The sequence below is a fragment of the Acartia tonsa genome, chromosome 6 (genome assembly GCF_053477335.1).
Source record: "Acartia tonsa isolate MP-2025a chromosome 6, ASM5347733v1, whole genome shotgun sequence".
Taxonomy (NCBI): domain Eukaryota; kingdom Metazoa; phylum Arthropoda; class Copepoda; order Calanoida; family Acartiidae; genus Acartia; species Acartia tonsa.
The window spans coordinates 47,409,732-47,428,477 of NC_137265.1; the positions used below are offsets into that span (position 1 = coordinate 47,409,732).

The following is an 18,746-nucleotide window of genomic DNA, read 5'->3' on the forward strand; positions in this document are numbered from 1 at the left end:
GATGTTTTTTTTAGTGGATAATCTTCTATAATAAGATACTGTATGGCTTAGAACCGTTTCTATTCTAGCGAAAATGACTCAGATTCGAAGCCATACTTACTAGCTTACCATTTATTTCCTATTCTCGCGATCTTATTATTTATGTCAGGTGTCCTACAATACTAATAGAACTTGCTTTTTTAGATTAACGAAGAATTTCAAAACAGATAAATAAAAGAACTTTATAATTCAAATTCCTTTATTTCTGAGTTTTCAATGTTTACTTTATTTGGCTTAAATTTCTAATTTTTGTCAAAATTTCAAAAATATTTTTAGTGGAATTTTACATGATTATTAGGTATATAAGTATTAAATTACCAAAAGTATATATAAAATTGAATATCCAAGAAGTTTTATGAATTAATTAATTTTAAAAAGACTTAATTACATGCTTTAAAGAATAAAAAAAAATATCAAAGACTGCCGCCTCTATTCTTCTCATGGTAGTTTTTTTTAGTAGCGTAGCTACTCTATAAAATACCTGTCTGTTCTTTATTTCTATTACATTAAATCGTTAAGTTTTTTTTTACGTCAAGAATCCGCTAACTATTTGACCTATAGAGTTCCCCTTTTTAAGAAATCTTTACTTCGGTCCTAGGATAGATTTTAGATATTTTTATGCCCGCTAAGTACCCCATCCTATACATAGCCCCTAGATGTTAGGAGCACAAATACTAGAACTTCTAATAGGCAATTTTCGAAATTTTTTGTTTGTCTATAATAGATTTACTAATATTACCTGTTCTTTTTTTACATGAAAAGGTTAGATTGTCATTGCTGCGCTACTAAAAGACAAAATTGTCCTTGTTATACGACTTAAATACACAAGAACACAGTATGTTATTAAACAGTTTTGCTTCAAAAATCATGCAAGATGTGTTTAAAGATTATCTATCAAAGATATTGATAGTTATAATTCTTTTAATAGTTTAAAATTAAAATATTATGGCGCTGTACCTAATCATGGGGCGTAGCCGTAAAACTCTACTAATTCTAATACCAAATTATATCATTTAATATAGAAATTATAATTTATATGAAAGATATTATGTTATATATTCGTTGAAGCTCTTCGCCTTAAAAGGAAGTTTAAAATTTAAAATTAAGAATGTTTTAGCGATTTAGTACTAGTATTTTAAACATAACATTTGCTGTAAATATTATAAAAAAGTAGTTCCAATTGGTTCAGTGGTTACCAAGATCTTAATTCATAGTTCTACTTTTATAGATATGTAAAATACATAGGTTTTGTGATAAACTAAGTATCTTAAGTTATCTTCAAGTATGGCTTGGAAACCGATTAATATCCGCTGGAATAGAACCGGTTATTATAATTTATAATTTTAATATCTGCGGAAAACTGTCTTTAACACAATGCCATGAATAACTATTATTGAGGCGAAATTATTGAATTTAAACGTTCCTGTTTTTAGCTGTGCTAACTTTTTGAGTTTTGGCAATTTATAATTGTTTTTGCGTAACCCTAATTTGCCAAAATTTATTTTATGCAATGAAAAAAAAATGATCAATATTTAAACCAATAATCGGTTTTTGGTCATTATGGATTTTGAAAAATATTACTGCAATAAAAATTATTATATTTGAAATACTTGCTACTAATGCTGCATAAAATCTACTCAAAAATGGCTAAAAAAGGATTGTTTATTATAAACAAAAGTAGCATAATTTACTTGCATATTTTGGTAAATTATTTACGCCCTTTTTAAAGTCAAGAAATAAAAGGATAGTCGAAATAATGAAATATTTAAATTTATATTCATATAAGATATTTTGGGGTAAGCCTAATTTAAATGCAAAACCTTTTTATAGACCTTATACCTTTTTTGCTGTCAACACTTAAGGTTTTAGAGTAACATAGATCTATTTTGCGAAGTCCTATCTCTCTACCCCTGATTCAAATATGACCCTACCTAGGATCATTGAATGGAGAGGGGGGGGGGGGGAGTGAGTAATCATTACCATATACAGAAAATAGACATAAAATGAACAAGGATTATACTATTTTATGAAGCAGAAATGTTTTTCTCTGATCTTGCTAACCACTGAACCGTTTGAGTTCTCCAGTATATCCTCCCTCCCATAGATGTTAGGGGCGAAGCCGATAGTTATCTATCATAGAATAGTAAAAAGAAATGGTTATTCATTTGAATATTGTATTCACTGAACCGTTTGAGTTCTCCATTATATCCTCCCTCCCATAGATGTTAGGGGCGAAGCCGATAGTTATCTAACATAGAATGGTTATTCATTTGAATATTTTCTTATATTGTACACTTACATGCATAGAAACAATATGTCCCTGGCCAAATAGCTGTCGGCAAAATTGTTTTCTTCAGAATGATTTTTCCTCTCATTTCTTTAAATTTTAAAACTACAGGAAAATCTTCCAAAAACTTACAGAGACGCCATGATTTTAAAACAACCCCTATTACAATACAATTCACAAAATATACAAACACACCTTTATCAGAGCGCAGCTTCTCTTTCAAATACTTTTATCGGTTTTAAAAATAGGCTGAGTTCACTTAATCAATTGATATCTCAACTTTAGGCAAGCCGTACATAGGTCCTGGAATGGGTTAGGTTTATTTCTATTTAAAGTTGGTTTTATTAATTTTCATGCACATTTCCCCATCCTTCGTAGAGATATCCCCTAATTGTTAGAGGCGAAGCCACAAGTGGCAAATAAGAGCATGATATTGATTCAAGATCGAAACATCTTGAATTTTTATTTGGTTAAATTGCGAGTAAAATAATGCAGAATTTATATATTTGTGGTACACCCGTTCTCTATTCTATCGTCCTTGTTGCTTTATGTTGAACCATCCAACTTGTATTTTATTTGAGAATTATGATTATTAGAAATACATAATTAAGCTCCAAATATGTTTAGGTAGATGTACGAATAAAGAAAATATCTAGGCCCAAACAAGGCAAAAAATGAAATAATTCAAAGTAAACTTTCTTGGAAATACCGTTAGTTAGACTTTATAAACAGAAATTAAGTTATTCCATAAATTTCAAATACTGAACAAGGAGAACTATTTCAGAAAATATTGATATTATATATTTCGAAACAATAAAACAGAAATAAGATAGGTTTTAAACATTGTGGTAATGATTGTATGTTATGTAAATTTTCACCTAAATTTGTTAACAACATTGTATCTTCTGTAACAAAAGAAACTATTCCCATTTTATCTAATTTGACTTGTAATTCGGAAAATATTATATATTGTATAACTTGTACTAAAGATAATGGAACTTGTAAATCTCATCCACAATATATTGGACAAACAGGACGTAAAGCAGTGGATAGATTCAGAGAACACAAAAATTCAATTGAACCAAATTCTGTAAAAACTGTAGGACAACATTTTTCACAAAATGGCCACAACCCTTGCCATTTACAATTTGTTCCTTTTGAGCAACTTAAAAGTAATAATCCTTGGATAAGATTAGCCCGTGAAAAATTTTATATTAGAAAATCGTAGAACTTGATTCAAAATGCAGTTGCAATTGTTTTTAAAAAAATATTTTTTTCAAACTATATACCCTTCCCTTTCTCTCTCTTATTACACAGCCAGTTTGACCGCTTCTCCTTTATTTGTTGTTTGGTTGTGTTATAGTAAAGATCTAAACAGTAGCTGTGAATTTAAAATTTTATTTTTTATGATATATTTTAACATTTTGACTATTTTTGTATAATTCTTAATGCTTTTTTTCATTTATTTATGTCGTTGTTTTCTATTACAGATGCGATTGATAATGAAGATTTTTTTCTTTGAAATATATTTCGTTATGAAGCAGCAGTAGTTACTAAGGGGGGGGGGGGGGGCGAAAGTGACACTTTTTGAAACCAAAACTAAAAGTCAAAGGAACTCAACTAAAAAAAAGAGTTACAGGTCTGAGATTTTGCATGGCAGTTGCTTTATAGGGGTACAATATGGAACTGTGAAGAAACGGCGGCGCAACCGCCGAAAACCGCCGAGAAAAGGCAAAAAAAAATTCGGCGGGAAACGGCGGTTTTCGGCGGTTGCGCCGCCGTTTCTTCACAGTTCCATATTGTACCCCTATAAAGCAACTGCCATGCAAAATCTCAGACCTGTAACTCTTTTTTTAGTTGAGTTCCTTTGTTGACTTTTAGTTTTGGTTTCAAAAAGTGTCACTTTCGCCCCCCCCCCCCTTTATAAATGTTATGGTTGAGATAGATTTATAACTGTTAAAAGTACAATAAAACAATTTTAACCATATAGAGAGGGGACAATGGGCTGTTTATTACAACAACGTATTCTTATTCGTTGGCTTAACAACTTTGGGGGACTTTATTGAATATTGATTAGTTGAGTGAGTGAGTGTTCAAACGTTTCAACCACTAATTTTTATCTACAGAAGAGGTAGTTTTGTGTGTCTTATCCATTAAGATCTCTGAATTTTTAAGAATTTTAAGAACTAAAGGACATAAAGCAGCTATAAAGCAGCTTTGCTACAAGAAATATTTATATAAAGATACGTGAAAAGATTAAAGTTATGGAATATTGTGTTACTCTTTGCATATTCGCATGGTGTAATTCTATACTCTTTGCATCCTTGATTATCTTGTTAAAGTTAATTTATACCTACCTCACATATATGCGACAAATTTTAGTAGCTTAGCTCATGTAGGGAGGAAACATTAGGCTGTTAATTATTTTGATCCCCAAAGTTTTCCTTACTCGTTGATTAATCAACTTTGGGTACTTTCATGGAATTTTATTGGTTGGTTTATTAAGTCGAGTGTCTAAACCTTTCAACAACTAACTAATTTACTCAAGGGTTAATTTTGTGTAATATCATTGGGGATGTACATATATTTATCTGCCATTGTCTTATCCCTTTAGATCCCTGAACACAGCTACTCTAAAACTAAGGTTTGTCGTCCGTTTCTTATATCCACAAAATGTACATCTAGTATAAAAAATAACTTAGCTTACTATTGCTGCGTTACCTATGAAAAAAATTCTCCTTTTTGGATTATAAAAACCATAAAATGTAAAACTCCGTTTTACAAATATTTCAAATCATTATTTTAACAAAACTCATTATTTCAGATGAACGAGACGCAATCCAGAAGAAAACTTTCACAAAATGGGTCAACAAACATTTAAAAAAGGTAATTTTTAATTTATGATATCTACTGCTGCTTAGAAACTAGGGGAGAAGTAACTAGGTAGTAATTTTTATAAAATTTAAGTAACAAAATCACGCAACCTTAAATTTTGGTATTTGAAAAAAATATCATCGGAGTTCTTTATTATTTAGTCTCAATTGACAATTCTTGCCGTAATAACTGACGGAAAAATTTGAGGCTTAATTGTTCCCTCTTGGGTAATTAGTTTTATATAAGGTCCCTTTAAAATTGAAAAACACTTCAGAATATTTTAATACCAATACTTAAGCTATTAAAATTTAAATAGTATTATTATAGGGAGAAACAATTCAATATATCAATTTCTTTTTACTAAGAATAAAGTATTAGGTTACTTAGTAGCTGCAAACTTTTAAAATTGCTAATTTTATCTAATTTTAACACCCAACATTTCATTTGATAACCATCTTTTTCTAACTCAATTTATTTCCACCAAAAAAGTTGCCTTTTAGACATAAAAAAAACTAACCAAGCCAGTTTAAAATAAGATTTCAAATTCCAGAAAATTTGCGACTGTTTTTACTTTTTGCTGCTGTAATTATGAAGCGAAGCTTCTACAAAAGTCATGTACTCCTTTGTTTTGAAGTTTAAAAAAAAAAAGTTTAATGTCATTCATTAAAACGGTAAGACACATTTTTGGAACCTGTATGTATTTTTTTCTTGGATATTTATTGCTGTGCCATTTCTTATAAATAGTTACTTGTTTCGTTTTATGTTTCATGTAACAAAGATTTTCTTATCTTCTTTTTATCGCAATTTTAAATTTAGACCTAATTCGTAATTATATGTATATGTTTTGTACTTCAAAAAGGCATTTTTAAAATAATGTTTTAAATGCTTCATTTTTGGTTCTCAGAAAAAGCTTTCTTTTTGCAAAACAGTACAGGTTCAAACAGTATAAGTGTAAAGTTGGATTGTATTACCCCATTACCCTTAAGGTGACATCTACAAGCAGCTAGGGGCGCAACCACCATAAAATTAACATATTATAAATATTGTAAATGAATTTGAATTGTGGTATTTGCTTCATTAAACCTTTAATTGTTCAATTGTATGATTTTTTGTGTTTTTTTTTACTTCTAAACTTTTTTAACAAGAAAGACTCTACTTAAAATGCGCTGCAATCTAGCCGTTACGGAGATCTTAATTTAAATTCGCAGATTATCTGAATATAAAATACAATGACTTAATAGTAGGGAGGGAAAAGACAATTGACTGAACTTAAAGTTTACAGATTCATTTATGCCATTTGTTAGCTTAAAAACTTTGAAGGTTATGGTGAATATTTATTGGGTTGTACAAAGTACCAGTGTCCAAACTTTTCCACCAATAATTTAAGTTCTTTTTTTTTTGTAATATTGGTATTTTGGGGTACATTCTTATTGTCCATTGTCCAAAAATATATCCCTAAATAAGGGAAAGAGAGGAGCCTCGCTCCAAAAACCAAATTTAATTTCTATTTTGTTAATTCATTATTTTTTTGATAGATTGCCAAACATCGACCATGTCCATACTGCGTTTATAGCAAAATTAAACATAGAGATGTTTTTTAGCCTTTTATAGGCATTTTAGGGCCGGGGGCGAAATTTCTCTGAAAAGCCATATAAGTAATTTGGGATAGATTGATGTCTATATCGCAGGGAAGAGATAGGACAATAGCAGTTGAAATTAATCTACGATACGTTCTTCCTTCTATTATGTACCTTGTATTAAGAATTGCAAATAGGGGGGAAGATTAATTTATCATCCAATGTCATATCTCTTCCACCCTGCTGAATCTAAAAGAAGGCATGGTATTTAGCAAAATTCTAAAATTTTTTTTTAATTCTGTACAGATGTTTTAAGATAAAATATTTGTGAGGGTTATTGCATCCGAAGAAAAACTTTTTACTTCGCATATTTACATTGAAGATGCTCCCAATGGTTGTAGAAAAAATATTCTTTAGGTATATAAAAATCCCCTCCTAAACGGTTATTTTAGTTTTTTTTTACTATGAGTTTTCATTTTATTATATTTTTCTTTGCTAGCACTGGAGAGTAGCACAGGTAGGAGTATAGTTACTTGCTTTTGTTTGGTGTTGTAATAATTTTAATTTCCGTGGAAAGCTGTACAATGCAACAAATAACCATAACTATATCAATCTTACTACCATAATATAATTTTTCTTGAAGAAAACAGACATTTTTATCATTACAAATTCGATGATTGTCTTCGAAAAACTTGTTATAGTAAATAAAAAAAAACTTATGCACTTTCATTCATTTCTATAAAAGATAAAAAGGTTTTGAGTAATTCACTTGCAAATTAAAGGATGTTACTAGCAAACTTGTTTTCGTGATGATTACTCTTTCAAATATTTATTGACAGAAACTTAATTTACTCTTTTCCATTACATAAAGTATTTATTAAGAATATGTTTTACTTGCGAATTAACAGTAGCATGAAAATGAGATTGGAAAAAAACTATTTTGTCTTCAGCTTTGACGTTACTTAAATATGACAGTTTTTTCTAAAAACGTTTTGTTAACAAATACAGTATGAAATTTTAAATCAAGATACAGGAAAAAAGCTAATTTGCTGTACAAAGAAGTAAATTTAGTTTCTGCCAATTCAAATATTCGACAAAATTAAGTTCCATCTCTCTGCAAAAAAATATTTAATTGAATTGAAAATTTAAACACTGAAAAATTGTATATCTCAATATTATTCATTTTTCAAGTGTTATTTTAAAAGTAGCGTATCTACTCTTCAGTTTTCTTACTTTTATTTTGCCGTTTAGACGTATACAACGTTGGGTGTAACGTCATGCAGTACGGGAGATCTAACCGTGAGCGTGTCCCCCATGTCTACGCCGCCAACCGTAAGTCAGCCACCCCTCCTGAATGTTCCATTCGTCCTTGTTATTTTATACTTTTATTTTTCTGTGGTGTTTCTTATTCTCCCTTTTTTTGTTGCATGTTTTTTTGCTAGATTTTCTCATTTTTTGTTTTTTTTCCTTTAGTTATAAAAAGACAGCAAAATCAAAAAGCAACATATTAATAATAAGAAACTAATTCTAGTGTTTTTTTATGGATCCCAGTTATTTAGTAGCTGTGCTACTGACAAATTCTGTACATAATATTTTTAAGTGTTTAATGTTTACCCATTCGGTTGTAAGCACTCGAGAATTTTCAAAGGTGATACTTTTCTTTGATACAGCACTTTTTTTGACATTGTCCATATTATTTGATTTGTGACTTTTTTCACCCCCTCCCTCGTTTTAATATGTAATATTTCTATGAATGGTGTTATGATATTTTGAAAACTACCAAGTAGAAAATTAAAATTCTTTAGAATGAAATTACTTTTTCTTAAAAAATTATTTTTTGGATGTACAGAGAGGTTTGTTTTTCCATCATTTTTCTGTGGGTTTTGGGCACTTTTTCTAGCCTGTCATTGTTTACTTTTAGAGAGATAGTTGAGGTTTAGTTTTTGGGTATTTCAACACACCTTTGCCTTCAGGGGTTAATATAATTTGTTTAGAGCATTTTTTATTCCAATTTTAGAGGATTTTTTGGCATGCTTTATTTTGATTATTTGATTATGTTACTTTATTTTATGCTACACTTTAAGTTATTTTTTTTGTTTGAAACTTTTTATAAAGTCTATTTTTTTCTATGTCATTATTAATACATATTTAAGTTTGCTTATCTATGTGTTTTGCCTTAAATGTTTTAAATTGTTTGCAAAAATATGATTAAATTGCAAGGTTTTGTGATATTTTATGTTATTTTCAAAATTTTAATGAGTATTCGCATGATTTTAAAGTTCATACAACCAATAAACATGTTTGTTTTACTTTTTTCATCATTTTTCTTCCAGACTTAAACCAGTCCGATCTTTTAATTTGGCCTGTCTGCAGCCAATTAATTATTATTATTAAATTACTCTTAAAGATTTATATTGTATAGTAAGGGGTGAAACGTGATTTCACATGATTCAATTAATCAGTTTTAGTGGAGAATTATTGGCTCTTGATAGGAATAAATATTCGGTTAATTTTTAACGTTCTACCCCCTAAATCCGTGTTTTTATAGGTATATTATAACAATTTTATTTTTCAGGCCGGCCGTAATGTGCGGGACTTGTTTGAAGATCTCAGAGATGGCCACAACCTCCTTTCTCTCCTTGAGGTTCTCTCCGGAGAAATTTTGGTAAGTTTTTTTTCCCTACTGACAGTATGCATTTCTGATTCATTCTCTCGTCCTCTCTCTTTCTTCATTTCAAGGAGTCCATTTTATTAATTCATTGATATTTTAGCAGCGAAGCTCCTCTATAATTCACCTTGTTCGGCTGTCTACCATGCTTCAAAAGACATAAAACATTATTTTTTTAAAGGGTTCGTGATTTTTTAACAACTTAAAATCTGCTCCAGATTTCACTTTGTACTTCGCTACATATGGATGTTGTCATCCTTTTTAAATTATATTTGTTTGTTAAACAACTTTATAATTTTGCTTTAATCTTTTTTATTTTAGCCGCGTGAACGCGGGCGGATGCGGTTCCACGCCATTCAGAACGTGGAGACCGCGCTGCGGTTCCTGCGGTACAAGGAGATCAAGCTGGTGAACATCCGAGGCGAGGATATTGTCGACGGTAACCCCAAGTTGACCCTCGGCCTCATATGGACCATCATCCTTCATTTCCAGGTAGGGAGTCGAACCCGGGGCTTGTTTCGTTTGTCATGGATTATTTGTACCTCTTGGTTGCAAAAATTAAAGGTTTTATTTATGAACGGATTGGAATATGATACATAGCCTAAAAATTTATTTGATGTGAAATTTTGCGATGGTAGATTGATAATTTTATTTGATTAAGCCATTTTCTTCTGCAACTAATAGGTACATGATCTAAAGTATAAGTTGTTGCTTATAATGAGATGGTTCTATTTTTTCTATACTGCACAAAGAAAAATGTCTGTTGCTTATTTTACATTAATATGAATTTCAGTATTAAAACAAAATCTTACAGTTAAAAAATGGCACCATTTCAAATTTAGTAACAGTCTTTTATTGGTGATGGGCTTGGAGTACTATATCTTATGCGTATTTTTGCGTAATGAGTATTAGGGTCTGACGTACAGGGATATGTTTGCTTGAGTTACTTTTATTCTATACATGAACTTAAAAAATGATTATTTGAAACAAGCAATATTCATTATTATGCCTAATTTTGTTTCTTATTTTGAGTTCATGTATAGGACAAAAGAAGGGATTGTTAGTCTCTTAATTTTCTGCCAGTCAAATATAAATCCCCAATTGAGATTTGACTATTTCATGACATCATATTTAATTAGCAGAAAAAATTAGAGAACAACTAGTTTTTTCATAGTGATAATTTCCCGAAAGCGTTTAGTATTAGTCATGGATTGTAAAAATTGATACATTATTATTGCATGCGCTCATTAGGCAGGACTGGCTGCCAGGGCTGCTCAGGTAGGAACAGCTGTTCTCGTACAAATCAGCTGATCAAACAGCTGATTTCCGTGTCAGGATAAAGTTTTGGATTAAGGAGGTGAAACGTGATGATTTTTATGTTAAATCAAAATATTATGCATCTTTCAATCAACCAATTACTAGTAGAGATATTGGCCCATACCATTCAAGCATTGCAAGGTTTTTTTTCACGATTCACCTTCTAAATCTATCTTAAACTAATATTAAAGATAAAGATTTTAAATTTTAATATTAATAGGTTTTTAAATCAGTATTTATTAGTTTTTTTATGTAATTAAAATTAAATCTTAATTTCTTAAACTTAAACTTAATTTTAGCATGGTTTAAATATTTATCTATTATCGTTCTGTATTTATTTTGTTTAAAAAATCACGCAACCTTCCATCTTAAAAATGTACATTTTCACACATATATATATCATAGACATATTTTTTCAATATTTATAAAAATAATAAACATATGATCTGTCTGATAATTGCTATAGATGAGAATCTAAACTAGTTTTCATAGGCCTGGGATATGTTTAGTACACTCGGATTCATAGGCAATAGTGCTTTAAGTAGAAGTGAAATTAAAAATGTCAACAAAAATGAAATTGAATTAAAATTGGTAAGCATGCATTTTAAAAAATTCTTTTCAATAGCAAAACTAAGTTTCTCTTTTATAAGGGTTTGTCGAATGTTCGCTTAACCGACGTTCTGTTTTTAAAAAGGTTGTTAAGGCAATTGGAAATAAAATTGCAATTTTTACATATCAGTTAAATCTTTATAAAAATAATTTTTATTAGAAGCATCTTATTTATCAATTGCACGTTTAAATTGTTTTTTTTTTATGTAAAATTGCAAAAATATATTCTTTGTATTAAAATTAAGCATCTAGAATGTTGTAAAATTAAAATTTGGCTCATTAAATGTCAAATATTTAATTAAGTTTCATCCAAAAATAGAAAATGTAAACAATTTTTATTGTTGTTTTGAATATTTAAATTTTTTTGCATGGTGACGTCATTGTGTTTTTTCTTTCTTAAATCGATGTGTACATATTTAAAGGGGGGGGGGGCGAAAGTGACACTTTTTGAAACCAAAACTAAAAGTCAAAGGAACTCAACTAAAAAAAGAGTTACAGGTCTGACATTTTGCATGGCAGTTGCTTTATAGGGGTACAATATGGAACTGTGAAGAAACGGGGGCGCAAAAGCCGAAAACCGCCGAGAAAAGGCAACAAAAATTACGGCGGGAAACGGCGATTTCGGCGGTTGCGCCGCTGTTTCTTCACAGTTCCATATTGTACCCCTATAAAGCAACTGCCATGCAAAATCTCAGACGTGTAACCCTTTTTTTAGTTGAGTTCCTTTGTTGACTCTTAGTTTTGGTTTCAAAAAGTGTCACTTTCGCCCCCCCCCCCCTTTCTGTTAATCTTTAATTGTTGTGACGACTTTAATTTTAATGATATCTGGGTTTTTTTAATGGTAAAAGTTATAATATTAAGTTTATTTACTAACATAGAATTTATGCCAAAAACCTATAGTAAGCAATCCTGTAAAGCACAGTTATGTTGTTTTTAGAGAACTAAGAAATAAATAGAACTTTCTTTTCAATTACTAGAATTATTTTTACGTATTGTATTAATGTATTCTACACCTTATGGACAATAATGCTCTTGTTCAACTCCTAGTTAAGAATATTTGGCTTATACATACAAGTGGTCAAAATACTAAAATCAAATGATCATAATTATTTTAAAAAAACAAGAAAGATTCTTTACAAAGTAATGTTTGATTGTCATAACTTAAGCACACTCTGTAGATAAAAGTCATATCAAAATTTCATAATAATAAGATATAAACAACAATGCTATATTGCAAAAAAAATTCAAAATACTTATTGAGTAGCTTTGCAAAAATATCGAAATAAAAACTGTAGTTTGACTGGTGCAAAGAATTCTGCTAGTATTTACTTTTCAAGCTTATTTATTAAGTAGTTTAAATATTAGCTGCGCGCATTGCTTTTAATTAAAAAAAATGTACTAAAATATTTTTTAATGACTATAGATGCCATAAAAATATAAATTAAAGAGGTTTTAATTGACATATTATTGGCTTTCTGTTGTACAAAAACAAGTCGACAGAATAATAAAGTATATTCTACTAAAAACGTATACATACTTATAACATCATCTTAATATTGTGAAAGCAATAGGGAATTTAAAAAAATATATTTAATTTATTTTTCTTTAAAAACCGCGAATTTAAAAAATTGGCGCATTTGTTTAAGAAATACCCTTATATATTACCTTGACAAGGACATTATATTAATTTTCATATTATATCTGATCCTGATGCTTTTAATTAATCAAAACCAGGACTCACCCCACTTATGGGCTGGTGGAACAAAATTGCCAACAAAAATGTACACCCAGAATGTTAATGAACAAAATTACCCCTTTTGTATAAAAGTATTGGTTGAGAAGTTTGATTATTAAAAGTTTAAAACCAACCAATAACAATTAAATTAGAGTACCTTAATTTTGTTATCCAATAAATAAGTTAATGTGATGATAAAACTTGGGGTACCAGTGAAATTTAAAGTTCATTTTACTTAACAGTAAAAATTTAACGTCCACTTTGACCTTTCTGTTAAAATTTTAGTAGATTTTTAATCCGCCAAGCAGATAGGTTTTGTGAAGTTGAAATTGTTTTGACTTCCTTGTCATATTATCTTTGTCATAATAGTCATAAAAGATATGACATATTTCATTTTAGAGGAAAGTACAACATTAAACTTTACTTACTGTTATCCAATTAATAGAAAGATTACTTCAACTTTCATTCAATTGGTTATTCCTTCTTTCTTCTAACATACAGAAAGTGTAAATTATACAGAAGGATTATAACAAAATTTCCTTCAAAAACTGATGCCAAACTTTAAATAATATATTATATTTATATGGTATTCTTTTAACATTTCCTTATTCCTAATCACAAAGAAATATTTCAGGAGCTCTGTCTTTCTACAGCTAGTGTATATTTGTTTGTTAGTATTTGCTATGAAATGATATTTTTTGCATCAAATTGTTGTTAGGTATTTATTACTGTGATTCTTATGGTCATTTTTGTCTTTTTTACTAATTAAAAACATTATTGGTGGGTTTTAATGGCATTAAACTTCATAACCAATCAAAATATAAAGTATTTAACACACTCCCTTTAAAACAATCTAAATTAATCACATTAAATCTCAGCCCAAAAAAATGGGTTGATAATTGTCAATACAATTATGAGTGGGAGGCTAAAAACTGACTTCTTTACCCCAAAAATAGAGAAAAATATTATTTTTTACAGGTCCCGAGATAATTTTTTAAAGGCTTTTTTTCTGTTCCTCCCACGCTTATTTAGTCAGCTTTCTCGTTTTAGCAGCAAGGATTCTCTATAATTGATTTTATCTGTAGGTTGATACTTAATTTTTCTTTTAATATGGATGCACTTCTATAGGTCTCCAGAAAGGAGCTATTTTTGGGGGGAGATTTACAAAATTGGTGGACAAATATAAAGCCTCTCTTGTAAGCTTAGGCTATAGGGACTTGACAATGGACAATAAATTAATCTTCCTCCTAAATCCTTGACTTGGAAGTCTGCTGTAGTAGCTTATTGTAAGTATTTTGTCTAGCTGTTTCAGATATCTTAGTAGACATTAGACATATTCTGGACATAAAATCATATTTTAATAACTAAAATTATAGAGATTTAAAAATAATTTTTAGATGATCCGCTATTTTGGATATAGTGATCTTTCTTCCTCTCAACATTCCATAATTTTCTCTTTTGTAAAGCGCATGTGCACGCAAAGAGGGATATTTACCTGAAGAAAAATTAGTTAGCCCTCAGAGTTTCTGCCATTCTAATAGTAAAGTTCCTTTTAATATAGTGTAACATTCTTAATCTATGTTAGTGGTTTAAAGAATAAGAAGACAGTTTTTCTTCAATTAATCTGCTTATATTTCTTCCCTTCAGATTTATGAAAAGAGTAAAAAATCCTCCAATGTCTTATCCCCTGGATTCCTGAATTATGACATCATATGTTGTAGGTAGGAGGTAAGCCAAAAATTTATCTTTTTAATCTTTTTCACTCCTTAACAAAACATGTTGAGGAAAAATGATTACAAAAAAGATAATTTTGATTTTGCCTATTAATAGCAAAAAAAATATTTTAAGACGCCCTTTGGTAGCTTAGCTGCGGCGGCTTAGCATTGTTCAGCAGCTGTAGTTTTATCTTGCTGGACGGCTACAGCTGCATGGCCCTAATTTAAATACAACGTGTTAAAAATATATTTAATCTTTGACCTCATGTGATTAAAGGATACTTTAGATTATAAGATTACTTTATATGGTAGATTATGGAAATGGTATTCCTTGTTTAGCCTTGCTATTATTAGTTTAATAGCGCAGCTACTCAATAAATTAATTGCCCCGCTGCTTTGTTATATTGACAGTCTTGTTAAAACATAAAATATCAAATATTTCGTTGCATTTTTTTTGTTGAGCTGGTTCAATTTTAAAGCTTCTGAAATGATCATGAAAGCATAATTTTCATTTTAAACTTTTTTTTGCTACCAGGTGTGCAAGTGTGGCTGTGTTCTGTTTCTGGGAGCCTCCCAATCTCCCCCCCCCCCTCCTCCATCTCTCATGAAATCATTTGTTATTTTCCCTGACTTTTCCCCCACCCACATTTTTTCACCATTTCTCTAAGTTTTGGGGGGAGTTTGGATGCAAATACCCCCTTTTTTGGGTTCCCCACAAATTTTAATTTGAAACCTGCAACCATTTTTCAAAAAATGGGTGAAGAACTGAAAGAAAGACTCTCAAAATTAATAAAGCTCTCCATTACTCCACCCTCCCCTCCCCCCCATTCCCCCTCGGAGAACTTCTTAGATTGGGTTGCGCACGCGCAGAACGTGACGTCACACAAGATGTTGCGTCACACACACACACAGGCCCCGTGGATCCTTGGTGGAGAGGGGGTAAGGGGGGCACCGCAATGATCTCGACACACCGCGTAGAGTTGTAACACCTGTTGAGTGCTGTTGTGTAAATGGGGGGGGCAGTTGCTTTCTAGGCTTAGCTGTGGAGTAGTTCTATAGTGTAGTGCTGTGCGCTAGTTATTTTTGTTTTACAAGAAACCTCAAAAGTACGGGTTTTGTCATAGGTTTCATTATTATTTTAATTTTGATATTTAATAAAAATTAATTATTATTAGGTAAATTTATAATTTTTGTTACAAAATGAAACCTATGACAATGTTGTGGTTGATTTAGGAGGTTGTAGTAATATGCACAACAGCAGTGATTAATTGGTGTTGACACCTGTGAACACACACTCACGCACACTAGCGGGCACGCACAATTAGTTAAAGTGTCTTAATTAAAGAACAACAGCCAAAAAACGGCTATCAGGTTATTTAACAGCCGCCAGGATGCCGCCGCAGCCGGTTCGCGAGTCGCACGCGGCCAGCAGCAGCAGCCGCATGGTTCAGCACCAGGAGACCCATGTACACTCCAGTAGCTCTGGCGGGTACAGGTCTGTACAGGAGACCAGGTCCTCCAGTACCATGTCCAGCTTAATGTGTTGCACCAGCTCGCGGTCAGCCAAGGCTGTCAACTATAAGGAGAGCCAGAAAAAGTTTTTGTGGCTGGATCCGAACCGTTGGACTGGCCAGAAAAAGGAGAAGGTAGACATTTGTGTTCTTGTTTCCATTCTTTGCATAATAAGATTCTTGTTTATTCCCAAGGTGGCATAACTATCCAGAATATGGCCTAAAACCAGCCCTAGGACCAGTTTGTAGCTATCCTGAAAAATTCTTGTCCCTGTACTTTGTAGTATGCAATGCCTATTGTTCAAATTTTTGCAAGACAGCTGATAAATGGTTTCGAATTTGCAAAAAATGTACAGAAATATTATTTAAAAATCCTCTAAAATCTAAACATATGTTTATTTACATTTTAATTTTGTTGTATGTTAAAATTAATTTTAGCATAGCTACTCAATAACTATATTTTTTCCGTCATTTTGACATATTTATTAATACTGCCAAAAAAATTTTATGTACTTCTACTACATTACTGTATACTAGCGGCTGTGCTCCTAGCATCGAAGGGCTCTATCGAAGAAATATCAAAGGGCAGAAAATAGCTTAAATCATACCCTCTCTTTTTAATTAAAATAGAATAGCATAAAACCATATCTGGACCTATAGGAAGCTTCACTGTAAAGGAGAACCATATCGGTTCAGCGGTTAGCGAGATCCTTCGCTACAGACAAAAAAGCTTACTACTTTATATAATAGGATAGCTTATTATAGTTGCGCTACTAAAATCCTTGTTTTTAATGATATAAAACATGCAATGTAAGATGTAAATGAAGTAAGCAAGTAAGTTTTTAGGTATGCATGATGTTTTTTTTCTAGGATTTTTAATTCAATATTTTCCTTGTAATTCTGGAGTGCAGCTACTCTTTAATTTAGTAATTCATAATTTAATGAAAAGTCTTAATGTAATTTACGCTTCTAAGATCCTTATTTTACGTATTTTGATCTTGAAAAAACAATTAAATTGTGTTTAACCCTAATATTTAATTCAAATGTGGATTCAAAAGTACATATACCTGTTTTTATTAAATAACCAGATTTTTAGGGATCTTAGGGGACAGACAGACAGTTAGACAGACAAAACAACATAATACTTTGTTATTTGCACAGTTGTGTATGTATTAAGATTTGCAGGGATAAAGGAATAGGACAATGGGCAAAAAATTATCATGTAATTCTCAATTTTATTTAAAAGGGTCTGCATTAGATTGACGGTAAATATTTGGTTGTAGAATAATTTGACAGCCATTGTTCCCTCCCTCCATGAATATTTTTGCAAGAAGGGTTTAAATTTCATGATTATTGTGACCTTTTTAATTCTTAACATTCATCTTGTTTGTGGATGTTTACAATTTATATGGGAATATTCCTTGTTTTTACGTGTGGACCATCAATCCCCCCTCCTTTCTTAATCTTTATTTCAAGAGGATAATTATTCTACATTGTTTTCTTCTATATATTTACCCGTTCCAAAAGGCAGAAATTTAATCAAAAAAATTAGGAGGATTTTGTTGGTTTTATCCCCGTTTCCCTGCTTCTTATAAGTTAGGTTATGTAAAGTTAGGGTTATAAATGCCCTGCAGGGTAAAAGCTTAACTTTTAGGGCTTTTGTTGCCTTTTTTTGTACCTAAATTATCATATTTTTTACCATTGGTGCAGACGACCAACTTTTGAAAACCAACTTTCGTGGTTTACTCTTTTAGTATTTTCTGGTTTTCAACATTTCCATAAAAGGCAGTCAGACTTTCTTTTTGGCTTCTCACTTTTTTGCTTAAATTAAAAGGTTTTTTTATTTTAAGAATATTCTAGAAATAAAAAAATGTAAATTTATAATACATTTTTAATTAAGAATTAATGGATATATTACTATAATTTTTATATCAGATTATCAAGTACTATAATAAAGTGAAATTATAGCTGGCTAAAATAACGATCACCCCATCCCATCCCCTCTCCTCCAATTGGATGAATGAACAGACCAGTGAATGATCTCTATGTTAGCAACCTAAGTTTTTCCCCTGTCATAATATCTAAGTACATTCCTTATCCATTTAAGAATAACATAAGTTATTATGCTTTCATTGTTATTAGCAAAGAAATTAATACACTTTTAACGAATTAAATCTAATATATTCATTTTCTTTCTTTGTGTTGTGGCTCTAATTTTATTCTTGAATTTTATATTTGTTTTATTTTGAATTTATTAAGAAAAATATTTGAAATAAAACCAAAAATCTAAATTTTGATTTTTGATGCAAATAGGTGGTAAAAGGTGTGTTTCATGGCGATTTATAAAGGTAGTGCACATAACAAATTCTCAAAATTTTCAGATTAAAATAAAGAATATTGTAGAAACTAAAACT

The 18,746-nt window shown here is 30.6% G+C and overlaps 2 protein-coding genes across 53 annotated transcripts in view; one reads left to right on the forward strand and one right to left on the reverse strand.

Moving 5' to 3' along the window:
• The window catches only part of Ced-12 (engulfment and cell motility Ced-12), a 260,223-nt gene that overhangs the window by 225,055 nt on the left and 16,422 nt on the right, over positions 1–18,746 (reverse strand). The window lies entirely within an intron of this gene.
• shot (dystonin-like protein short stop) overlaps positions 1–18,746 on the forward strand; it is a 347,219-nt gene that overhangs the window by 166,042 nt on the left and 162,431 nt on the right. For 29 of the 49 annotated variants that reach the window (XM_080165108.1, XM_080165103.1, XM_080165113.1 and 26 more), the window contains 5 exons: positions 5,151–5,212; positions 8,029–8,109; positions 9,353–9,442; positions 9,767–9,937; positions 10,697–10,723. In XM_080165108.1, the coding sequence (XP_080021234.1) occupies positions 5,151–5,212; positions 8,029–8,109; positions 9,353–9,442; positions 9,767–9,937; positions 10,697–10,723 (431 nt within the window). Of the gene's footprint in view, positions 1–5,150; positions 5,213–8,028; positions 8,110–9,352; positions 9,443–9,766; positions 9,938–10,696; positions 10,724–15,829; positions 15,928–16,054; positions 16,468–18,746 lie in introns of those variants that run through there. The other 20 variants (XM_080165136.1, XM_080165120.1, XM_080165147.1 and 17 more) reach the window with 4 other exon arrangements.